At 34.4% G+C, this 21,321-nt stretch overlaps 1 protein-coding gene across 1 annotated transcript; it reads right to left on the reverse strand.

Moving 5' to 3' along the window:
- Window positions 1-3,243: 3,243 nt before the first annotated feature.
- Window positions 3,244-6,467, reverse strand: LOC147072301 (uncharacterized). The gene is made up of 3 exons (XM_085947790.1): window positions 6,284-6,467; window positions 4,268-6,010; window positions 3,244-4,182 (listed from the first exon to the last, which is right to left on the reverse strand). The coding sequence occupies exons 1-3, from the start codon at window positions 6,299-6,301 to the stop codon at window positions 3,934-3,936; spliced, it is 2,010 nt and encodes a 669-aa protein (XP_085803916.1). The 5' UTR covers window positions 6,302-6,467; the 3' UTR covers window positions 3,244-3,933.
- Window positions 6,468-21,321: the final 14,854 nt, after the last annotated feature.

The following is a 21,321-nucleotide window of genomic DNA, read 5'->3' on the forward strand; positions in this document are numbered from 1 at the left end:
CTTATGTCGTTATGATACTGCATTGTGTTTGAGGTGTAACAACCTCAAATCATTTATATTTATTCACTATTTTCCATGCTCACACAAAAACAGTCATAAAATTAGTCTGAATACATAATTATATGTTTAGTTGTAAGCAGATCAGATATTATTACTTACTGTCGAACAAGATCTTCTTGTCAACGTGTTAAAACTAATTTCCAGTCATCAGCGAGTTTTCCACGTGTTAAAACTGTGAACTTAACAAGCCCTTCTATTTAGTTAATCGCGCTTTGACTTCAGCAACTTCTGGTTATTGCCTAGATCTTCTTGTCGGACAGTACATACTATGTTGATACTGTTTTATACATTTTATTTCGCATTGTCACTCTATTAAAATAAAAACAATTTAATGACAGAAAAAATATCTACATATTAAAATAGGTAAATAGAATAAAAAAATGAGTATTTTTCAGAATCTGGTTTTATTGTCAGATCATTTACAAAAAAATGCAACTTGGTTTATTTTCACTATGCTTTCTTTATGTTACAAAACATTTTGTAATGTACAATATAGCGATGCTTCATTAGATTTAAAAAAAAATATGTATTCAAAATAACTAAAACATCTTCATCAACAATCTCAGTGAAAAATAATTAGCTGTCAATAATGTTTTTCAAGCTATTTAATCCTTATAATCCAGGCAGTGGATTTTTTTGACAATGTAATGTATACATACCATTGTAAACTTTTTAAATATTGTGTAAATAAATCACTTGAAAATTGGAAAAGGTTCCTAAATTATTTCCTTTGAAGTCCTACCACCTGTAGTGATGAAATTCCTTCGTATCATTATGATTTTTATCATTGAGTAAGGGAGAAAATGTTAAATATTGCTTTACCAAAAATAAATAAATATAATAGGTATGTATATTTAATTACATAACGTAGATAGAATTTCTAAAATAATTAGCTTTGATAATAATTAAAAATAACGTATTATTAAACTTCAACCATAATGTATAGATATTCACATTTATAGAAGATAAAAGAATATCTTGACACAACGCTATATACATAATACTTATATTTTTTATTGTAATAGTAATAATGATTTAATTATAAAATCATTCACATAGATAATATTCAAGTAATTCTACTTTAGTGAGTGAATTACAGTATTAATAATGATTTTCTGTCTGTTATAATAATGTATTGTACACCATTCAAACGGAATTTAGAAAAAGGATTTATGATAAAACAATACATACATAATAATTTTAATAATGCAGGTGTGAAATATACGAATGGAAATGACAAGTAAATTTAATTTGGATCGGCATGTTTTTATTTTGTGAAACGTAAAAGTTTTGAGAAGGTGTCTGCTATCATGCACTGAAGGTTGAGCAGTGGGTTATTGAAGAAGGAAGCATAAGTTTGGCTTAAAGCTTTGTGGAGTGTTTGTAAACTAACTCTTACTTACGATGGCAATGGTTTTGATTTATTGGACCGGATAAAGTTTTCTTTTTTAACATGTATACAATCACTGAATTGGTGATGCAATTTAATTCAAAACTATGAAGATACATTTGTGTCATTTTTATTATTTAATGGCAATAATAACAGTTATCATTCCTAAATCATTTCTCTAGGCATGTTGTTTGATATACCAAATGCATAATGTGATCCAACTGAGAATCAGAATAAGCAAACTTATAAAATCTTTTAAATGTTCATCATCAAATTGGTCTCTTTCACTAAACGAAAAAAGAATTTGAAACATATAGAAGTCATAAATACAATATTATTTTACGACATTCGAATGCATTCACCAAACGAATGAAGCATGGTTGGTAAACTGAACAGATATTAACACTGTCAAGTTGACATTATCAATTTTCTAACGAGCAATGACTGCCGCTTTTTATTTATTTAATGTTTTTAAGCTTTTTAATCACTCGCGTGCAGTTACAAAAGATTTTACAGGATTTTTCAACTGTATGTTGTATTGTTGAATATGAACCTTTTTATTATGATGTATTGTCTTTCCATACGCCCTGAAAATCTCTTCCAGCTGACCTAGTCAGCGAGTGAACCAGGGATTCTTTTTTTGCTTCACTTTTTCACAGCAAAATTATTTTTATCAATGCCAATTTCGGCTCATGATAGCATATTTCTGCATACAAAAAACATGAAGCAATAGTAAAAATGTAGACACATACAATATATCCGTGTATGGCGTGAATATGTTGACAAGTCTAGGAACATAAATTCTCAGGGCATCCATTTGTCCGCTTGATTTTCTGTGGTAAATCAGATGGTGTATATGTTTTTAAATTTTAGTACTTAAAATGCTTGTAAATTCTCAACAAACTAAAATTTAAAAACATTCCTGACTTACTACAGAAAGCCAAACGTACAAATACCTGATAATTGATGTTTTTAGACTTATAGCGCCTGTACATATGCATGGAATTACTGTCGGCAATAGTGGTTATTTTAAAATATCGTGATAATAACTGTTTACAAGTAAAAGTGCTGACTGTCTCTCCGATCTCACTCTTCAAGAGCAAGCAAGGCGCGATGTTGTCCTTTTTTGTACTATTTGACAGGACGTATTGAAAATCAGTTAACGTCAAAATGAGTAGTTAATTTTTTTACCAGCAGGTTCGCCATTATCGTTGAACTGCACAGGCGCAGATCTTACTTCCACATAAAAAATCAGAACAATTCAGAAGCTTCCAAACTTGTTTGATTCATGCACGCAGTCTTGCCAACTGCAGGATAATACATGTTTCCCTATATATTTTCATACTGTGCACAGTAAATCTATGCACGTGTAAACAGGGTATTATTAACATATTCATGTCATACACAGATATTATGATCTTACATACACATCAATAGTGTTACGGCAACAACATCATTTTCATTCAAATAATAAGGGTCAGTTGGTCAGTGAATATTCACTACATAGGTATTTATATTGACCTACTATATTATATTAAGATAAAAAAAATCTCCAAAATTTGCTAAGACCTTTGAGCTGATGATTTGCGCAACAGTATTTTAATATGCGCATGTTTTTTGTATAAATAAATAATCGCACTGATAAAGATCAATATTGATGACGGCCAGGGCCCGCCTAGGGGTGTATTGAATAATAAAAAATTAAATTTTATTTATAATAATATGTTGTAGGTACAGGTTGTTTTCATAATAAAATATGAATTGATAAAATTTTATATTATTCCGAGTTTTTTATAATAAACATGAAATGAAATTGTGTTATAAAAATGGTAATTATATAATACTGTGGGTACTTGGACGTGTAAAAAATACAAAAACCCAAGATCAAAACTTTACCTAATAAATAAATTCTCGACTGAGTAAAATTGTTTCTAACTTGTTCATAAAAATAAATTAAACATTACAATATGTACAAACATTATTGTCTTATTTCTAAATCATTTACTAGTTTTATTGAATAAATATAGTAAGTACTTAATATCAATATTCGGTTAATAAGTGTCAGTATGTTGGTAAGCCAGTTGATCAAATTGATCTACAGTTTCTTAAGTAATAATATAAATATCTGAATTGACTGCATGTTCAGAGGTTATTATTAATCAATGGATTATCACAAGTTTATATATTATTTACAAGACTGTACAATAAACAACATTAGTTTAAACACTTAATGTTAAAAATATATTTCATGAATCACAGAAAATGTGTAAGTAATATCTCTATATTTTGATAAAAGTACTGCACAAAAAATGACACTATTTTTATCTCTATTCATTGTTTGGCAAAGGCTTGTGCTCATTTACTGATAAGGGATAAAATATTATTCACAAAATAATGATAACAGAGATAAAAATTTAATAAATAGATTCCACTGTTTAGATACATTTATAATAAATAAAATTTCGGGATATAGTAAGTATTTATTAAAATATTCTTCGCCGTAAATTGGTCAATGAAGGTATCGGGGGAGGTGTTGGAAGTCGGTTTTTCAAGCCCTCTGTTATGTAGGGGCCCGGTTTGGACAGGTGTAGGGTGTGTAACGTTGGCAAACTCAGCAATGAGTTTGCTAAATCCGGGGAAATATTACGACAACCTTGTAGGTCTAAAAATTTCAATATTTTACATTCTGACTGTATGACATCTATGCAGGCATCCGTTAAAAGATTGCAACCCTGAAAGAGATAATAGTTTTGAGTACTGATTGAACAAATACATGATTTTACTAGGGAAATTTGTAAAAATATATAAATATCTTACCCTTAGATGAAGATGTTTAAGGCGACGCAAACTCTTTACTACTACTGATACTGCTTGATCTGTAGTACTGTAACAATTGACAAGCTCTATTGTTTGTATACTCGGGCAATTGGCTGTTAAATGCTTCAATCCTTCAGAAGTAATTTGCTTACATTCACTTAGGTTTAGCGACTTTAATTCTACACAGTTAAATGCATACATAAGGCTCACATCTGTAATGCGGTTGCAGTTGCTCACGTTTAAGTATTCTAGGTTTTTAAGAAGAGCCATTGAATATCCTTGGATTGTTTCGCCGACGACATTTTCACACATTTCTCTGACGTCTTTCTTTCTCTGAGCGTCTCGTACAATTTCTTCCTCGGCTCGTGACCTTAAAGATATACGGTGAAAGTTTTCCGGGGGTAAGACACTTCTCCTGATGGGAACTTCTTGTAAAGAACTTGTGATGTGTTTGCCCATTCCCATACCCGTCAATCCCGCATCGGACACTTGGTCGCAGTGACTTATTTTAAGAGATCGTAATTTAATTAAATTCTTGAAAACAGACTGAATAGAGTTATCAGTGACAGATGTGAAGCAGAAATTCATATTGAGCACCGTCAAATTAGGTATTGTTTCAGATATGAGTATGACGATACTTTCATCGAGATTCAAAGCACTTATATTAATTTCTGTCAAAACGGTATTGGTGTCTCGACATAGACCACTTGCAATACCTTCTCCGTTGATTAATTCACATTCAGATATATCTAGATATTTAAGTTTTTTCAGGTTCCATAGTTCTGCAACCCCAATATTAGTTACAGCTCGACATCTTTTTATACATAAAGATTTTAAATTGCATAAATTTTGAGAAATAGATATTATGGACTGATCTGTTACCCTCGAGCATCTGCCGATGTCGAGTTCAATCAGATTGCTTTGACATTGTGTCAAAGCGAGTAGCCCATCATTATTCAGCTGGTCACATGAGAACATCTCCAGTGATACTAATTTGAGGTGAGGTAATTCTGATATTGTTTTCAGCGCCACTCCATCAATTAATGTATTATTAAAAGAGAGTTTCTTTATTTTGCTTCCATTGGTTTTCAGGAACTCTAAAATATAATGAAATGTCAACACACTCTCTGAAGGTGTCTTATGACCGTCTTTATTCAAGCTGAAGGGGTAGAATTTTTTATACAGTCCGGAATGAAATGAAACCGGACAGTCTGATAGATTTAGCTGTTCTAAAACTCGGGTATTTGAAACAAACTTGTTGAATAGGGCATCGGTTAGATATCTATTCTGTGATAGATTCAATATCTTAACTTTCTTTAAGCAGTGAAGGTTGTCAATATCGTCTTCAATAAATCTTGCCGACATAAACAACTCTCGACAATTGGCCACGGTCAACGATTCAAGATTTACACAATGATTTAAAATATTAACAAATATCTTTTCTTGAATGTCACATTGGTCAAACTCCAAGAACTTAATGGTGCGGCAGTTTTGTTGCCAGAACTGTACTATTTTGGTTGCGATTTCTATTTCTCGCAATGAAAGGTTTACAATCTTCCGGATAGTATTTCCTTTGAACACGTTACAGGGATAACAATCCTCCTGTAACATATTTTTAATAAAATAAACGCATTCTCGGTTTTGGAATGTATTGTCACACGCGGCTTCATACCACAGGCGACAAGTTTGACTGGCGGAAACTCTATCCGAATGTGACAGATATTTGAACAAATAAACTATTACCTGTAATAAAAAAAACAATACAAATATTAGTGAATTAAAAAAAACCGACAAGAAAATAGCTACATCGTTATTAAACAATAATATAATAATAGTCTCAACAACATAGCAAAATGTTTCTATAATATTGTCAAGCCCAATATAGGGCATAAGAAAAACGTAGAATATTATTTTTCGACTATGTAATCACGTGAGATATTAATTTACCTTGAGAAATGTCAAAGTGACATTTAAGTGAAATAAAAACTATATTATATTTCAATGTCATCGCATTACCTCTATGGGGATATCCATGGTTCTCTTATAATTGAAATTATCACAGTTTTATATACACTGACGATATCAAAGAAGATGGCTACATGAACTGTAAATAAAATAAACTTTGTGATTGGAAAATCCCGCTGATAAAAAGCTGTCACATAACTCAGCTGTACGCTGTTGCTGTTTACTGTCGGTGACTGGTGTTGCCAGTTGCTAAACTTTTTTCGTCACGCTTAGAATAGCCTCACAAAGAGGTCAAAACCAATATGATAGGTATTGCGAGTTCCCTGATATTATGCAATGATACCTACCGTGAATGAACGTAGTTAAAAAACCCACGGTAGGTACTATTCATATTAGTAGTGTCATGAAAATAATACTTAGATTATTTTCTGACCAATACCTATTTGTAAAATTTACTGTTCGTTTGGTACCTAACTAAAAATACTATTTTCTTACATTTTATAGACGTTTATTAGAAAGTGATAGAGAAGAAAATATTGATAATAAATAAAATACACTTACCTACTAACTTTGAAATCGGACAAAAAATCTTCTTCTTTGGCTATATCTGCCCCTTAACTGGAGCATATGGACACCACGCGGCGCCTCCAAAAATCCCTGTCTCCCGTAGCTCCGCCGTATACACTTTGTAGATTGTATTTAGCGGCCTTCCAGGATGCCGGAATCCGGTCGGCTTGAAGAACAGGCAAGCCAGGTTGAAGTTATCTTTTGGCATCTGCAGCACGTGGCCGAGCCAGGTCCAACGTCGCCTCTTCACTTTCAGCGTGATGAAAGGCTGCTTGGTGCGTTCTCTTATCTCCTCGTTGCTCCTAAAGTCATACCACCCCACCGCACACCCAGTATTCGTCGCAAACATCTGTTTTCGAAGTTCAGTATACGGTTGCACTGAGCCTTCGTAAGGTGCCATGATTCACTACCGTAAAGCAGTACCGTCAGAATGCAAGCGTCGAATAGGCGACATTTGGTTTTGACCGAGTACAATCGTAAGTCACAGACATTCCGCATCGAGTTGAATGTTGCTCCAGCCATTCCCATTCGGATAGCGAGCTCTTTCTGCAAAATGCCATCTCCCGTGATGTGTACCCCCAGATACTTGAAACTGTCAACGCTCTCGATGTTTTGTCCGGCGCTAATCAGAGGGAAATCTGGATCAGGAGAGGTGCTATTACACAAGACGTTGGTTTTATTCGCGTTGATTTTTAAACCAATGCGAGAGGAGTTGTTATGCAACCTGTCGATTGTCTCTTGAATGCCCTCGATTGAGTTGTCGAATAGGACAGCGTCATCGGCGTATTCCAGGTCTCATAGCTTCACCGTGGGGGTAACAGGTATGCCTCGGTCGGGTGGTATTGACTTCCGTAGTATGAAGTCAAAGAGAATGATGAAGAGAAACGGTGCAAGGACACAACCCTGTCTGACTCCGGTCGTGACCCCGAACCATTCCGTGACAGTGTCTCCAATTCTGACACAGCATTCACTATTATCGTGCAGGATTTTGATTATGACAATGATATTGTGAGGGATCCCGTATGCTCCCAGTATCATCCAGATGGAGGGGCGGTGCGGACTGTCGAAAGCCTTCTCATAATCCACAAAGCAGCAAACCATCGGACTGTTCAGCTCATGGTTCTGCTGGAGAAGAGATCAAAGGTTGTGGATTTGGTCTGCACACGCTCGACCAGGTAGAAACCCGGCTTGGTTTTTCCTGAGGACGTGCATTATTGGGTCCCTTATTCTCATCAAGAGGATGTTTGCCAAAATCTTTCCCGGAACACTGAGTAGCGTAATGCCTCGGTAATTGTCGCAGCTTAGAGGGTCACCTTTTTTATGAATTGTGATGATTTCACCGTTCACCCAGTCTCTTCGACAGCGATCTTCTTCCCATACCTTTGTCATCAGATAGGGTGCAGGATTGCGCTCAGGCTGTACTTGAGGAATTCAAGATGAATCCCGTCTCCCCCCGGTGCCTTTCCGGTCTTGAGCCTTTTCACGGCCGATTTTATCTCGGTGTGCGTGGGCAGGCAATCGGAAATGTCGGTCGCTCGGAGAATGTCCAAAAGTAAAGCTTCCCCAGATATGTGAAATGGATCCAAAGGGGGTGGGCGGTTCAGCACTCCGCAGAAATGATCCTTCCAAATCTTCTTGACGCATTCTGCGTCAGACACTATTGCTCCACTGGGACCACGAATGGCTCCGGGTGTCAGTGGTCGTCTGCCGCAGACTTCGAGAGTGATTCGGAAGAGTTTCCTGGTGTCATTTCTGCTTGCTGCCTCCTCTGCCGCTTCAATTTGCCGGTTCATAAAATTGCGCTTATCCAACCGCACGGATCGTTTGACTACCCTGTCTTGGGTCTGGTAGTCAGTCCGGCGGTCCTCGGTTCGGTCGGGGTCTGTCTCCTCGTCTCTCAGTACTTTCAGCCTGGCTCATTTTCCAATTTCATCCAACGTTTCGTCAGACATCCACTTTGGCTGCTCACTCCTTCTGGTACCAAGGACGGTACGGACCGACGACACAATCGCACTCTTTATGAGGCTCCATTCCGCCTCAATGAGGTTGGATTCAGATTTGTGCAGCTCGTAGATACGATCTACACTATCTCGTACAGCAGTTTCGAAGTCGATCCGAATTCTGCGGCGTCGGAGCTTCTCAACGTCAATTCGTTCGCACTTTGGAGGCCTCGCCTGGCGACTGAGTTTTACTCGGATGTTTCCAATGAGTAAGTAACTCATGATCGCTATGGATATCGGCGCCTCTGTAAGTACGCACGTCGAGAAGTTCATTTCGGTGCTTCAAGCTGTACAAGAAGTGGTCAATCTGCGTCCTAGTGCGTCCACCAGGAGACGTCCACGTATATTTGTGAATGCTTTGTGGGGACAATCACAACGCTAATAACAATGATATTATTATCCCGATAAAATTTTCATTTCCATGTTTAGATTTATATACCTAGTAGGACATTACTGATTTTGTAATCAAGTACCCTTAAGTTAAAGCATATCATTATTATTATAGGTACTTATTAAAATCCACCTCTGGCACCACTACATGGGCAGGACGCCGACCCGAATCTAACCTCTAGCGAAGACAGATTGTTGGCTAGTAGTATGTATTCATAATTATGTACAAAACAAGTACCTATATAAAGGTGGAAGTTTTGTCTTAAGTAAGGGGCGGATTTTTTGTTAGGTACTGCCCTGGATGCTTAACCACCGTGCTACGCAATTGTCTTAGATAATAACTAAATTACAAATGCTTAAATGTATGTGTAGGTATAACTTGAAAAAACACAGCAACATTAAAAACATCATTGAAAAAAAATGACCGACTGAGATTCGAATACAGGTCATATTTTATTATCGCATAGTGAGTGAATGCTTTAACAAATTATGCTACCAACTAAAATGTACTACGGGCCAGGGCAATGTGATGTAGGTACTACAGTAGTGTTCCTCAAATGGTATTCCGCGTAACCCCAAGGTTCCGTGAGGTAAATTAATTAAGGGTAGGTATTCCATATATTTTTAATATTATAGCGAATTTGTGGTGTGTTAATTTAATTTAAATCTAATATAAATATTTAATTCAAATCGAGCATAAATATTGGGACCATACCGAAATAAGATTCCATATAAATAAAAAGGATTTCAAGTTATACACATCTATATTTTTATAAAAATCGATGTTTTTTTTAAATAAATATAAAAAAAATATTAAAACTATGAATTAGTCGAAAATCTCTATGTCAAAACATAGAAAACTTAATAAACTAAATATTAATAATAAAAATGACCATAAAATATAATTTACCTAATAATATCGTAGCTGTGGACATAGGTATGTAACAAATTCAGATTTTTTTACAATTATTGTAAGTTTATCTTTAACTTATTTTTTTTTCCTTTTTAATGTTTTCAGATACTTACATATTTATTAATTAATACAGTTGAACTTGTAAATTATCAAAAAAATGTCTTAAATTGCAAGTTTCGTATTTTTCCGCGAGGTGCCTCTGGTAGGTATAAGCATCCCCCTTAATGAGTCGGTTAATATTCTAGATACATACAATTACATTTTGCTGAAATATAATCAACGACAATTTTCAATTGTTTATTTCAACTAATATATTATGTGATGCTATTAGGTACAATTAAAAATTGTAGCGTTTCTATACAAATAACCGCCATTTTATTTATGACACCCCTCCCTAAAAGCTATTTTAGAGTATTTTTTTAAACCAGCATCGTCAAAAACATATTATAGTTTGATACCTAACTTGCAAAGATTAAAATAATTTGGATTTTCTGGGGGGTGGGTTATTTGGGAAACATGGCCGCCATTAAGGGATGAAATGTATCAGAATATACTGATATCCGTTGCTGCACAATACACCATGTTGTTTACTGGATTAAAGCATTCTATTTTGTTTCACTGAAAACATGTTAATCAGTTTTTTTCGTATATTTCATTTAGCGGCGGGTTGCAATAAATAGAAAGGCGGACTACATCGGCGCCGGGTGTCATTGGTTGTGCACTACTGATTTACACACAAACATTACAAATTTAATTAATAAGTTACGTCCACAGCATGAGATGCAAAATATTAAAAGTAAACAAAAACAATAATAGGTAAGTACCTTAGACTATAGATACACCTAGCGCCACCCATATTGCATTGCTAAATGAAGCTGCGTGCCGTGCGTTTGGTTTGTGGGCGAGCGAACGCATTCGTGTAGGTACGTATAACACCAGCGCTCGAAATGGAAAAATTTACGAACCGGAGCGCTCGACAGTTTTCTAAAGATTTTTACATAGTAAAGTTATCAAAGTTTATGTGTTTTTTTCATAAAAATAAGTGTGTTAGATTTTCTATTATATGGTCTATCCAGCTCAGACGGTCAAATTATTTATTCCACGAGACAGAGCGATAATTTTACCGATTTCACGAACAGGAACGGCGCTCCGGTGCGTTCCAGTCCATTTCGAGCCCTGTATAACACCCATGGTGCCCGCGCGGCTTAAACGTTCGACTATCACGCCGTGGGTCTCAGGTTCGAATCCTGGGTCTGGCAAGTACACATATTGTTTTTAAATTTGTGTGTGAGTCAGGGTATGGACCTAATAGGTTGAGCAAGTGGCTGACATCCATTTCTCGTAAAAAACAAAATCTGTTAATACGAACCTCTACCCCGTGTGGAGGCCCATATGATTCTATTAGGATCGGACATGGTCGAAAAAAAATGCATAAATAATATACATTTATTTATTTATTGAAGGTTTTTCAGATTGCATGGAACTGCGTAAAATAATGTTATTTAAAAGTGACATAATCTGTTAAAATTCAACAAAACGTTAGATGTAAGTAAACACATTTTTCAAAATCATGTTCAATTAGGTACCTAGATACCTAATTTTTATTCTTTTTGTATACTTTTAAGAACACTATGAGGCTATCAATACTTTCAGTTTTGCGAACGGCGAATACAAGGATCATTGAAAAAATAAATAAATTATAACATTTTAATGGATTCACGAAACTTAACAGTGAAGGTCATGAAAAATAAAAATGATGTACTTAGAGCATTAAGTAATGTTATATTCAGCGCTCGAAATGGAAAATATTACCATATTTGTCTAATTTTATATACTTTATTATAAAAATATTATGTGTGTTGGATTTTTTGTTAAATGGCGGTCAGGCGGTCAAACTATTTTTTTCCACGAAACGGAACGATTATCACGGACTTAATGTTCAATCAAGGACTTCATGAACCGGAGCTACGATCCGGTGCGTTCCGGTCCATTTCGAATCGTGGTTATATTAGCATCATTTTCCATTCCTTCCTACTCTTTCTAAACATTGCGTTATATCAGTAAAAACTCATACAAAGGTATAGGTAAAGGTATAAAAACAAGTCTGTCAGTAGTCCTTCACATTGGTCATACATTGGCCATTTCTTATATCTGGAATAGTTGTGAAAAATATGACGTATAAAACTGAATTCGTACGGATGTTAAATTTGATACAGAATGGGGGACATTACAATATACGAAATATTTTCACTCGGAATTGGGCCACCCTTGGATGAGATGGGGGGTTTGAGTCAAGAGGGACGCTCAGAGGTTAAGTATGACCGAGAGCTTAGGACTGAGATTCCTGGAAGACTGTTATGCGGTTGGCCATGAACCTGAATGGTCTGTAGCACTAGATCAAGTATTATTATACTATATATTATTATAAGTTACTATAATATATTACTAATGGTTTGTTGCATGTTTGCATGTTGAATTTATTTAAAATTCAACATGCAATAATAAGTGTTGAACACTTCCAATGTTTGTCTACCGCCGTAAGTTCAGTAGTAGCAGAACGTAGAGCGGGGAGTCTATAGAATGTGACCAATCTACGACGTAGAGATGGATGGATTACTTTCATCGGAATAGGATACGAATTAGATGCAGAGAATACAATATGTTAATGCTCCTCAAAAACTTTATTTATCATAAATGTATTTAGATATAGTACAACTGGGTGAATAAGAACGTTTTCAGATTTTATATTCAATTTTAATCTTATGCTGGATGACTAAACAGCTAAATTCATTTGCCAAAAGTTGTATTTGAAATTCAGCAGTATGGGGACGCTTATTGTCAAGGGCGGCTTTACCGTAAGGGTTTGTAGGGATCGTTTCCATATCCCTCTTATGTAAAAAATACACATCTCGCTATTTTATAGATATATTATTACTATTATTATAACATAAAGCAATTGTTGTAAATTATGGAATAATATAATGTCAGATTTCCGTGGCAATAAAATAGTTAGTACCTATGTACAAATTAAGAAAGCGATGGCGTCTATTACCTACTCGCTGACCGGGATGATTGTGTACCATCCCGACTCCACGGTACATATATCGTTCTGCAAAGGATTCGAATGCATTAGCGTTAGTACGCGCCAACTTGGGAGCAATTCAAATAACCCGGAAGTGAGTAAAAAAAAGCTCTGTAACAGAGCTCTTGTAAAAGATTGAGTAACGACTCAGATAACGATATTATAATGGTATTTAACATATAAAATTACCCATTAATATAAATAACATTATTATATTATATGGCTTGGTACTCATAATAATGTATAATATGAGAAAGTACGTAGGTATATTTAATAATTAATGGCTACGCCCCGCCACCTATAAAGTCGTACAGCCGCCACTGCTCATTATTCACTCACTATCGATATTTTACCAAAATTATGGTCTGTTCCTATTTACCAGCGAAACGGGGTGAATAAGAACACCAAATAAAAAGAAAGGATAAATAGCAAATTTGAATAAAAACACGATTAATATAATGAAAGAAACATTTATTTTTATTTAACATCATACGTCATATTGGAATGCAAACAGTAGCATTTTGGCAATTGTAACACTCTGAATCTTTTTTTTCGGGAACTGTTCCTATTCACCCCGTTGTACGGTATTCTCAGTAGGAAAAGTTGTTATTTCAGTTTCACAAGCTCTTTTCAAGTTCAGACTACTTTAGCCTAATTCATACCAATATACGAGTATCTACATACGTACGACCGCAAAATATAGAATAATGGTTTGTAAACTTTTGCAGTCGCCAGTCATACAATTATTTGCTTAAAACTCAAAGCATGTCAACACCTGCAGCAATTGCTATCAAATTAAATGTCGCAAAATGAGGTCGCGATCAGTGCTTCATAATATGCTGAGTGCCGAAAACTCAATAAATCAACTGGATTTATTTAAAAATCGGTAGAAATACACGGAATACCCTTAACCCTAGGGTTCCGTGGAAACCATTTGGGGAACACTGCTGTAAAAAATCACACTGCCCTTAACCTTAGCGATAGGTAGGGGGCCCCGCTTTAGGATGTGGGGGCCATGGTCTACAGTGACTCTACACAGTACGTAATTGCGTGCTTTCATCAAAACAACATTCCATGAGATCACGCGGTGCTACTTCCGATGACACAGTAAACATTTTCTCGCAAATATAGCCACATTTCCTTGTTTATCTGTGCATTGGCAAATGTTTTCAAATATATCCAAATATGTAACCATTTAAATTCAAACAGTTTTATACAACTTTTTATCAGTTTTAATTATTTATTTGTTTATTTGGACATATATTATGTTTTATATGATTAGGCTTAAAAGTAAAACTAAAAAAAGTTAGGTAGGTACAGACCTAAAAAACTTATCTGAAGAATGGATGGGGGAGCCACAGTCGAAAACTACCCAATCAAGACTCGCAATTGGACAGAATCTGACATTCGAATGACGTTTTCAAAATGAGTCCATATGGTAGTTCGTAGTTCCATTTTTGACCGTTATTTAGATTAGTTTGTGAAAACAAGTGAATGGAAAAGTAATTGACCAATTTTTAAAATGTGTGTATACGAAGTGTTGATATAATATAGAAATCTTACATTTAGTAACACCCTCTTCATTGGTTTACCTAGATATACGAGGGTTTATAATCTGAGGCATAAGATATTAAAAAAAACGAATTAACAACATTTTAAACTCAGGGATTGAGTCCCGGGATTAGAAATCTTAGCCGGCACCTGCTTATAATGTTTTGGTAATAAGATAATAATTAACTTTTCATGAAAATCTTTACAGGCCGACTGTATACGATGCACGGATTGTACGAGTACCATAACTTTAATCGAGATTCACCCTTAAAGTTGCATTGTGAGAATGACATAATGTGGTTTTTAAACAAGCACAAGGAGTTTCGTGATGAAGGGCGGCTGCGCAGCTTATGTCAAGCCACTTGTTGGGCAACCAAGTTGTTACTTCAGTTGGCCGAAAACCGCGGCGCGGACGGCATCCCTTGTTTGGGGGGTTGTTACAAATTTCCACTACTCGCAATTTTGCCGGGAAATGCGCGCGTATTTTGTCGACATTCGCTTTCAATATTCGAGTAACACATTATGTTGAATATTCAAACGTCAATGATAATGATTAGGATCGGCATAATTAGGACATATTTAAATTAGTAATAATGTGTTCTATCATGTTATTGAATATACTTTTTAAGTACGTACTTAAAAACTTTGGTGTTGTGTTTTGAAAGTGAAAAAGTGTTGTCAGTATTCAATCTAATTATAAAAATATACATATGGCTTCAAGTCTTATTAGTGAATACAGTTTTGATTATTAAGTGATTAAAATATTATCATTAAATGATAAATGAATTGAATGAGATAGTGAAGGAGGTGCCACGTGGTCGGAGCGGTATGTCACGTAGAAAGCAAGCAAAACCTAGGTCTCTAAAACGTGAGTTTTGTCAATATGAATTATTATGTTCTTCCTAATTCTAATTTATTTATTTATACAGCGATATGCTAAGTACCTATAACATTAATTGGACATTGTGTTACATATTTTACAAGTAGGTACAACAAAATAGTATGCAGTATAATATATTATTATATGCAATGTAACAGAATAGAAAACATAAAAACCGTACGAGAATAATAATAATTATACAATGAAATATGGTATTATACCAGCGCTCGAAATGGAAAAGTTTACGAACCGGAGCACTCGACAGTTTTCTGAAGAACAATACATAGTTATCATAGTTAGAAGACATAGTTATCAAATTTTATGTGTATTTCATAAAAATAAGTGTGTTAGATTTTCTATTATATGGCCTATCTAGCTCAGACGGTCAAATTATTTTTTCCACGAGACGGAGCGATAATTTTACCGATTTCACGAACAGGAACGGCGCTCCGGTCCATTTCGAGCCCTGTATTATACATAATAAAAAAACATGTAATAATAGATATACATCAAAATAGGAGAATATTATACACCAATATTTATTATTAACAGAATATAGAAACTAAAGATATAATTAAAGTATTGTATTAACAGCAATACAATTATGTAACCTTAATGACGGTATAAACTTGATAATCCGCATGATATTCAGCATTGACAAATAATACCACACTTGCCCTGCGATAGGGTAACTTGAAGACTTCATAAGTATGAGTATCGAATGACTATGAATAAATTACAAATACATGACTTTATATTATTGTAATTAAACCTTTTTGATTAATGAGGTATTATTATGATAATACATGTTTGATGTGGTTACGTATTATTTTTATACCTATCATAGTTCACCCCTATTTTAAATAAAGAAATCAATATATTATTAAAATGATTACAATACATTTCCATTTTTAAGTGTCAGACCCAAGAATCTCATAACTGGCCGGAATAGAAGTAAATAAACAATCTTATCTGCATTTAGGAGGAATAACGTAGTTGAGCTCAGTTGACATGTTATTATTGTATTATAAAGTATGTGTTCGCCTTAAGGTTTTAGAAAAAATAAAATAATATGATTTGTTAATTAGTCGCGGTATTAAATAATAAAATATATTTTTTAATTTCGTTCATCTGTTCATTCGTATAGACAGAGCCGAACTTGAAAAATGTGGGCCCGTTTGGAGAATGTTGTTGCTCTTGACAAATTCAATAAAATAACCACTGTAAGTGAAACTGTTGATATTTATTTAAAAAATATTTTAGTGTACCTACATTTGAAATAAATAAGTTAAATTTGGATGTAGACGATTTTTTAGTGTAATACTAAATGGGAAAGTACTTTTATTAAATTTTTAAAACCTTCTTCATTTTTTTAAAATTAATTACAATGTTCTTTTTTGTTTTGAGCTCCTACGGGAGGAATTTTACGTAGGGTCTAATTAGTACTCTAATTGGATCTGTCACCTACCCAATCGTTGGAATCGGGCTCAAGTATATATTTCAATATTATAAATAATAATATATCAATCATTATGTAAAATACTTATTCGATTGAAAAAATTAACCTTCTTGAGATTCATCTTGTAAATTTTCAAATGTTGTAGGTATATTTCTTTTAAATTTATGTCATCTGCAAACGATGCAATCTTGTTTAGTAGGTACCTATATATTATATTTAAAAAATCAGTGTGTGTACTTGTGTACGCGCGTTAGAAGTTATACTTTGGCGTAACAAAACAAAATAAGGCGTTACCTGAGTATTAATATTACAGTGGATTAGGTTTAATGAAAACGTACGTGATTCATCTGTGTCTCATATAGCACATGATAATTGTTATTTAATTATTGTATTGGATGAAAACTCATCTTTGCCATACAGCGGTTATTATCGATTCAGAAGTGCCCATGATGAATTAATAATTTTTTTTTTTTAATATATCCTCAACTCTATAACTCAACATTCACAAAATTTATATATTTATTGAAATATAATTTTACTCATAAATAATACTTACATAAATATAGCCTCAAATCTTGATACACAATCTTTACAATGAAAAATATATATACACTCCAATATAAATAAAGTTTTATGAATATAAATTAACAGTGTAGAATGTTAGTCTCCAGAAATTTGCTTATAAACATATATATCTATTATGACACAATATTGGTAATGACACTATGCGCACCTTGAGACCGAAATGAATATAATCATAATAACAAATTATGTGTTACATCGGAGCGCGCAACTTCGTCACACGCTAAAAATACACTCTGATCTGTTTTCACAAACGCGCCAAAAGAAGTATAACTTTAAAAACTGTGCTTGTGAAAATTTTGTAAGTTTTTAAGCTTTTAAACTGTGAAAAATATATGTTTATTTATTTATAGTATGTGCCCTTGGTGATTTGAAAATTTCATATTTCGTCCTCCGTGACATAAAAATGGCGATCTCTATTGTAACTATTATCGTAATATATTAGTATCAAATATAAATTACATACCTATCATACATTTTCATATAACTTATTCGTGTGAGTAGGTATCTCATAAAATTGATATTGATTTGAAATCATATGATAGCACCGTAATGATCTACGAATTAGCTACGATGCGCCGTAGACCCAACACTAATGACACGTAGTAGACGGTATTTTTTTTAAAATATTCGATATTATACTAGCATTATAGCTCCTGTACACGTGCATGGATTTACTGGCAACAATCATGTGTATTTTTAACTATCGTGACAATAATTATTTACACGTAAAAGTGCTGACTGTCCCTCCAATCTCATTCTTCAAGAGTAAGCGAGCGTTGTCATTATATAGTACTATTTGACAGGTCATAAAAATCGGTTAACCTCAAATTGAGTCTCTCCGCGGTGTAGTTCATTTTTATGTCGGCAGGTTTGCCACTATCATTCTACTGCGCAGGCGCAGATCGAAAAAATCCCAACTGTCGTATGAAAATTCAGAAGTTTCCGAACTTTTTTATCATGCATGCAATCTTGAAACTTGATAATACGTGTTTACACGTGCATTTTATTGTAATGGCCGCAATCATACGAACTGTCAGTAGTAAATCTATGCTCGTGTAAACGGGGTATTATGTACCTATAGCGATTTCTTCGATTTATTTTCTGCATTGGTGAAAACGTGAATCTACCACGCATACTTAAAACAAAACAGTGATTTTTTACAAATACTTCATAATACATGTACAATTCATGCATTTTTTTTTTCAAATACAGAATACACAGTCACAATTAATTTTGGATTAAACCAATAACCATTTGCACATATCTTAGAATGAACTTCTAAGCATACTATCATAATAATATTGTCAGTAAAACGTAAATTTACAATAGTTACATGGTGTTATTTGTTGTCTTTCCACAATTCTATTATGGTTTGTAATTTGTAACCCATATTCATGACGTGGGAAGAGGGATAAAGAATTGGGGTACATTAAAATTACTCATTCATTGCTCTCGAACTTCGTATTTCTCTCTCTCTCTCTAAAAAAACAATTTTTGACACGGAATCGTTTACTTGGGAGATTTCCAGTTAACACACTACTTACTGTTTAGTGTTTATACTTCTTGGAGTCGAGATGTTATTAAAACAAGGGATTGAGTATTTAAAAATAGTTTCAGAAATCATATATTATTTGGTAGTTGTATGAACCTTATAAATATAACAAATCACGTCTCGAATTGAAACACTTTTCGAATTGTTTTCTCTTTAGTAAGTCTACGGAAACTCAGTGAACTTTTGACCGTTCGTACGTTCTGCGTTTTAAATTCAAAAGGGAAGACACTTAAACCTTTATGCGAGGCGGTGTCCGCCGGGAGCCAGGTGGGCCGGGGGGTTCGGGGAGCCAATCCCTTGGGAACCGCCCTCGGTGGTGCGCGCTCTAAAAATGCCAGCGTGTGACGTCAGACCTGGCAGACCATAGACACTCACCCTTTTCTACTAATTACCACAGAGTGGCGCGCTTTTCTCCGACTTTCTCTTTCTGCCTCTCGCCGGGCCCTCTCTATTTACTCGCACGCTGCTCTGCGACCCGAGAAACATTTTAATGATAAAATTACAAATATTTTGGCATTCAGGGAATTTTTGAATATTTACATTTTTAAGAGACAGTGTCATAACAGTGAACCTTAATAAGAAAAAAGGCCGTGGCGTACATGAATGTTTTCGTTTAAGGATGAGAATGTTTATTATTTGTTTAGAATTTTTGTAAAATACGTAATACTGTTGAGACATTATTTTTTTTTTTACAAAATAGTAACAGGAATATTGAAACTACAATATCTATTTAAGAATTGTAAAACAATTATTATTAAAAAATAAAGAATGAAGTTTTCTGAAATTGATTGTAAAAAATAGTATTTATAAGAACGTCAAGATTAGAAAATAATATGCCTATAAGATAATTAAATGCTGTACCTATCTATAAATAACCTCCGATTATAGTGTAGTGCCATTAATGGCAGCAGATTCTATGGCATATTTAGGTTGCACGCTGGATGATAACTGGGACCATACCACTGAACTGAAATAAGTCAATACAGGTAGTGGTGCTTTTACACGACTGGGGAAAATACTAAGTAGCCATGACTTAAACCTGGGATTTTGAATAAGAATGCTTAGATGCTATGTCTTTCTAGTCCTATTATATTGAGTGGAGGCGTGGACACTTACATAAACAATGCTGAGAAAACTCAACAGATTTGAAGAAACAGACGCATGCTCAGGGCACGAAATGGAACGGAACGCACCGGAGCACCGTTCCGGCTCGTGAAATTTGTAAACTTATCGCTCCGTCTCGTGGAAAAAATATGTTGACCGTCTGAGGTAGATAGGCCATAGAATAGAAAATCTGACACACTTATTTTTATAAAATACACATAAGTACAATTTGAAATCTTCAGAAAATTTATCGAGCGCTCCGGTTCGTAAACTTTTCCATTTCGAGCGCTGCGCATGCTCCGTATCAATTGGAAAGACAAAGGTATGAATGTCCAGCATGAAAAACATTAAAGAAATAAAAATAAGAAAATGTTCATAATTTGGCCAAATTCTGCATTTTATCATTGAAGGGAAGATATTCGGTAAGCGAGGCCCTGGTAGAAAAAGAACATCCAGACTTTAAAACCTTAGAGACTGCTTTGAGCTCAGCACTCCATTCCTATTTAAAGTAGCGACGGACAGAAAGTAAATGGTCGAACTATCGCCGATGCTCGACAACGGATATGGTGCAAAACGATGAAGATATAAATAATATCGACTGCTTAATCTGCAAACCGGCTTTTTCAAAAATTTCAAATTCCTAAATCTATAAATAAATGCGTTATCGTTTTTCACACAAAACAGCCAACTACATGTGCCAAATTTCCAATATGGTAAATGGAACAACTCCACTCTTTATATATTATAAAAGAGAAGCTAAAATAGTGTATTGATTCATAGTGCAGCTTATTTGCAAAAAAATAAATTCCATGTATATTTTTTGCAATTTTTAAATTCCGCTCGATAGTTAAATTATTATTTTTTTTCTCTTTCCTGAACAATTTGACGAAATGGAGTTAGCTGGTTTGCGGATTAAGCAGTCGCATTGTCATTGTCATTGTCCAGGAAATAATACTTGAAGTGAATTTTCCATGGCTGCTGCAGACATGTACCTATACTGACTTTA

The sequence above is a fragment of the Rhyacophila brunnea genome, unplaced genomic scaffold, assembly GCF_057557595.1.
Source record: "Rhyacophila brunnea isolate RB1 unplaced genomic scaffold, BYU_Rbru_1.0 scaffold_2, whole genome shotgun sequence".
Classification (NCBI taxonomy): Eukaryota; Metazoa; Arthropoda; class Insecta; order Trichoptera; family Rhyacophilidae; genus Rhyacophila; species Rhyacophila brunnea.